Genomic DNA, 2,210 nt, shown 5'->3' with positions numbered 1-2,210 from the left:
CCGTGGGTCAGTTCTATGGGTCAGTGCCAGGGGTCAGTGCCAGGGGTCAGTGCCAGGGGTCAGTGGTCAGTTCCGTGGGTCAGTCCCAGGGGTCAGTGGTCAGTTCCGTGGGTCAGTTCTATGGGTCAGTGCCAGGGGTCAGGGCTATTGGTCCATTCTATGGCTCCGGCCATGGCTCTGGCCATTGGTCAGTGCTATTGGTCATTTCTGGGGCTCCGGCCATGGGTCAGGGCCAGGGGTCAGGGCTATTGGTCAGTGGTTTTGGTCAATGACACGGCTCCGGCCATTGGTCAGTGCCAGGGGTCAGGGGTCAGTTCTATGGGTCAGTGCCAGGGGTCAGTTCCGTGGGTCAGTGCCAGGGGTCAGTGGTCAGTCCCGTGGGTCAGTTCCGTGGGTCAGGGGTCAGTCCCAGGGTTCAGTGGTCAGTCTCATGGGTCAGTGGTCAGTTCACTGGTCAAGTCCCGTGGGTCAGGGGTCAGTCCCAGGGGTCAGTCCCAGGGGTCAGTCCCAGGGGTCAGTGTCAGTCCCGTGGGTCAGGGGTCAGTCCCAGGGGTCAGTCCCAGGGGTCAGTCCCGTGGGTCAGGGGTCAGTTCACTGGTCAGTCCCGCGGCTCCGGCCATGGTCACTCACCCAGCGAGCTCAGGATGCGCCGCAGGAGCTCCCCGAGCTGCAGCTCCCCGGTGACACAGAGGGTGACAACGCGGGGCTGGCCCTGGCCCCCCTCCTGTCCCTGTCCCTGTGTCTGTCCCTGTCCCTGTCCCCCCTCCTGTCCCTGTCCCCACTCCTGTCCCCACTCCCGTCCCTCCTCCACCTCCACGTGCAGCTCGAAGGATCCGTCGATCTCCTCACCCGTGGCCGTTTTCAGCCCCGCCATGGCCGCAGTGTCCCCGAGTGTCCCCAAATGTCCCCAAATGTCCTCAAATGTCCTCAAGTGTCCCCGAATGTCCCTGAATATCCCTGAGTGTCCCCAAGTGCCCTGAGTATCTCTGAGTGTTCTCGAGTGTCCCCAAATGTCCCCGAGTGTCCCCGAATATCCCTGAGTGTCCCCGAGTGTCCTGGAATGTCCTGGGGTGTCCCCAAGTGTCCCCGAGTGTCTCCGGAGTGTCCCCAAGTGCCCGGAGTGTCCCCAAGGCCACCCCCCGGGGATGTCACCCGTGGGGAGGAGCCACCAGGGCTGGCCCTGCCCGGCCATGGGGGGGAGAGGGGGGGCTGGAAATTTGGGGTCCCCCCAAGGCGGGACAATGCCGTTGGGTGACAATTCTGGGGGTCCCAGAGGGGATTTGGGGTTCTCGGGGAGATTTCTGGGGGGTCCCAGGTGGGTTTTGGGGGGCCCAGAGGGGATTTTGGGGTTCCCAGGTGGGTTTTTTGGGGTTCCCAGGTGGATTTTGGGGGTCCCGGATGGGTTTTGGGGGGTTCCCAGAGGGGTTTTGGGGTTCTCGGGGGGATTTTGGGGTTCCCAGTTGGGTTTTTTTGGGGTCCCAGAGGGGATTTTGGGGTCCCAGAGCGGATTTTGGGGGTCCCAGAGGGGATTTTGGGAGTCCCAGGTGGGTTTTTGGGGTCCCAGAGTGGTTTTTGGGGTTTCATGGGGGATTTTCCGGGTCCCAGGTTGCTTTTGGGGTTCCCAGAGGGGTTTTGGGGGTCCCAGAACAGATTTGGGGGTTCCCAGGTGGGTCCTTGGGGTTCCCAGGTTGGTTTTGGGGTTCCCAGGTGATTTTGGGGGTTCCCAGGTGGATTTTTGGGGTCCTAGGGGGGGTTTTGGGGTCCCAGAAGGGATTTGGGGTTCCCAGAGCGGATTTTGGGGTTCCCAGGTGGGTTTTTTTGGGGTTCCAGAGCGGATTTGGGGGTTCCGAAGGGGATCTGGGGTTCCCAGGTGGGATTTTGGGGTTTTTGGGGTCCCCCGTGCCCGGGCTCACTCACGGGCTGGGGGGGTCCCCGCTGGGGTTTTTGGGGCTCCTCGGGCGGGGGGGGAAGGGGGTGCTCTCCTCCTCCAGCTCCAGCACCCTCAGGGGGTCGGGGGACCCCCCCCCAGTGTCGCTGTCCCCCCCCGAGTCGCTGCTGGTGTCCCCGATGTCCCCGTGGGGGTCCCCAGGGTCGGGGTCCCCCCCCGAGCCCCGGCCCTGCTCCAGCGAGCGAGCGTAGAGCTCCGAGAAACTCCTGGGGGGGGGGACAGCGACACTGGGGGGGGGGGCCCGTCCCCCCGCTTGCAAGCC

The 2,210-nt window shown here is 64.2% G+C and overlaps 1 protein-coding gene across 1 annotated transcript in view; it reads right to left on the bottom strand.

The window, feature by feature from the left end:
* Positions 1–1,913: 1,913 nt before the first annotated feature.
* Positions 1,914–2,210, bottom strand: part of LOC120511778 (vegetative cell wall protein gp1-like) — a 6,710-nt gene continuing 6,413 nt past the window's right edge. Inside the window, exon 5 of the mRNA XM_039729285.1 lies at positions 1,914–2,141. Within this exon, the coding sequence (XP_039585219.1) occupies positions 1,914–2,141 (228 nt within the window). The remainder of the gene's footprint in view (positions 2,142–2,210) is intronic.

The sequence above is a fragment of the Passer montanus genome, unplaced genomic scaffold, assembly GCF_014805655.1.
Source record: "Passer montanus isolate IOZ18808 unplaced genomic scaffold, ASM1480565v1 scaffold685, whole genome shotgun sequence".
Taxonomy (NCBI): Eukaryota; Metazoa; Chordata; class Aves; order Passeriformes; family Passeridae; genus Passer; species Passer montanus.
The sequence above is the reverse complement of the archived record's forward strand: the minus strand, read 5'-3'. Positions and strand labels throughout refer to the sequence as shown.